The sequence below is a fragment of the Gekko japonicus genome, unplaced genomic scaffold (assembly GCF_001447785.1).
Source record: "Gekko japonicus isolate JY-2015 unplaced genomic scaffold, Gekko_japonicus_V1.1 scaffold5558, whole genome shotgun sequence".
NCBI classification, from domain to species: domain Eukaryota; kingdom Metazoa; phylum Chordata; class Lepidosauria; order Squamata; family Gekkonidae; genus Gekko; species Gekko japonicus.
Window position 1 is genome coordinate 44,074 of NW_015172722.1, and position 1,921 is coordinate 45,994.

The 1,921-nt window shown below is 42.7% G+C and overlaps 1 gene segment (V, D, J or C); it reads right to left on the reverse strand.

The window, feature by feature from the left end:
- Window positions 1-1,327: 1,327 nt before the first annotated feature.
- Window positions 1,328-1,644, reverse strand: LOC107119349 (the record flags this gene model as incomplete). The annotated part of the segment is given in 1 exon segment: window positions 1,328-1,644. A coding segment is annotated over 1 exon segment (317 nt), but the record flags the coding sequence as incomplete, so codon positions are not given.
- Between the last annotated feature and the right edge of the window lie 277 nt (window positions 1,645-1,921).

The following is a 1,921-nucleotide window of genomic DNA, read 5'->3' on the forward strand; positions in this document are numbered from 1 at the left end:
TAGGGAAAAAAAGAAGTTCCATACAATTGATCTGACACTGGGGGATTAGACATTTTTATGCTTCCCTCCTTCATCTTTTCCTTAACAAAGCTTGACCTTTGTCCCAGGAGTGAATTTTCATGTTTTCCTGTAAAACCTACAAATAGCAGGGAAAGGACGCCATTCAAATTGGAAATATAACATTTTCAGAGTAATCTCCACACTATTGGCCTAAACGTATTTAACTGTATATGCATTTCATGTAAGCCACCCTGAGCCCGCCACAGCAGGGAGGTTGGGATATAGATTGAATAAATAAGTAAGCAGAGTGTCAGCCATTTCATTTCTGCATGTGTGTCATGTGCCATCAAGTTGCTTCTGACTTCTGCCTGTCCTCAGGTTGCCAATCATCACAGCATGTGAACTTCCCAGCCTGCAGTTGGCATGCATTAATGGCCTCCAAAACATCCTCTCTCTTACAGCTTTGGTCAGGTCTGGCAAAAGGAAGGCTTCTTTTATTGAGTGAATCATGTTAGACTTTCCTCTTTTCCAACCAACTTCAACTTTCCTAGCATTTTGTTCAGTGTATATATGAAGGCAGACTTTTCAGTGTAGATTTTGTCCTCACACACCACACTAGCTGGAATATTTTGTTTCAATGGTTTATTGGAAAATTTAGTGCAGTAATGCAGAGCAGGGTCTTCATGTTTCAGCTTCCTCACTTGTAGATGCACCATCCATAGTGAAAGGGTTATTCTTTAAGATGGCGGCTTTCCTACTCACTGGGATAGTATAATATAAATAGCTTTCCTCATACTGTATATATGTCACTCATTCCATTCCCTACTTGCTTCCAAGAGCCTTGCTGGGGGCCAGTGACAAAGGAACAGGTAAAAGTGTAGATGGGCAGATGCTGGGGGTACTTCTTCATCTGATGTCGATATAAAATCATGTTCAATAAGACCAGCCATGTGAGGTTTACATGATGAACAGAAATTGAAGTGGTAAATGTGACGTATGTGTGCCACAAGTCTCTGCCTTTTTAATCCAGTGAATTTAAATCCAGGGGTGTGTGCCTCTGTTTTTTTTTAGTTATTATTTATCATTATATAGAAGAGATATGTAAGAATTCAATGAATACAAAGCATTAAAAATAAGTTATACAATGTTCTCCCCCTGTTTTCGTTATCAAGGCAGTTTGAGTGAGACAAGGAATAAAGACCTCCCCCCGCTTGACATAGTGCCTGGGTGTTTTAATTTCCTCAATTAACCTCCTTCAGCTCAGTCAAGGCTGGAGGACTGCCACAGGCAGGGGAGGGTTTTTGCCTGGCTGCAGACTCACTTCCTCTCATTGTGCATCTCTCGCACAGTAATACACGGCCGTGTCTTCAAGTTTCAGGCTGCCCATTTGCAGATACGCCGTGTTGGAAGGGTCGTTCCTGGAGATGGTGAAGCGTCCTCGCACCGAGCCGGCATAGTATTGGGTGCCTCCGCCACTGTTTATATATGCCACCCATTCCAGACCCTGTCTAGAAGCGTGTCTTATCCAGTTCATGCCATAGGTACTAAAGTCATACCGGGAAGCTTGACAAGAAAGGCGGAGGGACTCTCCGAGCCTTTTGACATCTCCTCCAGACTCCACCAGCTGGCCTTCTGAGAGGACAACTGGAAAAGAAAACATTTCAGAGACATGACTCAGATTGATGTCTCAAATGCAACTATAACCTCTTCTTGAATGAAGAGCAAGAACAAAAATTACCTCTGAATATTGCTGAAAAGAAGATAAATTGAAACCATGGTACCATTTTCCTCTGATTCTGTGAGGGAAATAATGGGCTAGATGTTCTCTGTTGCACACAGTGGTGTCTTTTGGTGAAGAAGAAGAAGAAGAGATTGGATTTATACCCCGCCCTTCACTAGCCAAAGGTGTCTCAGAGCAGCT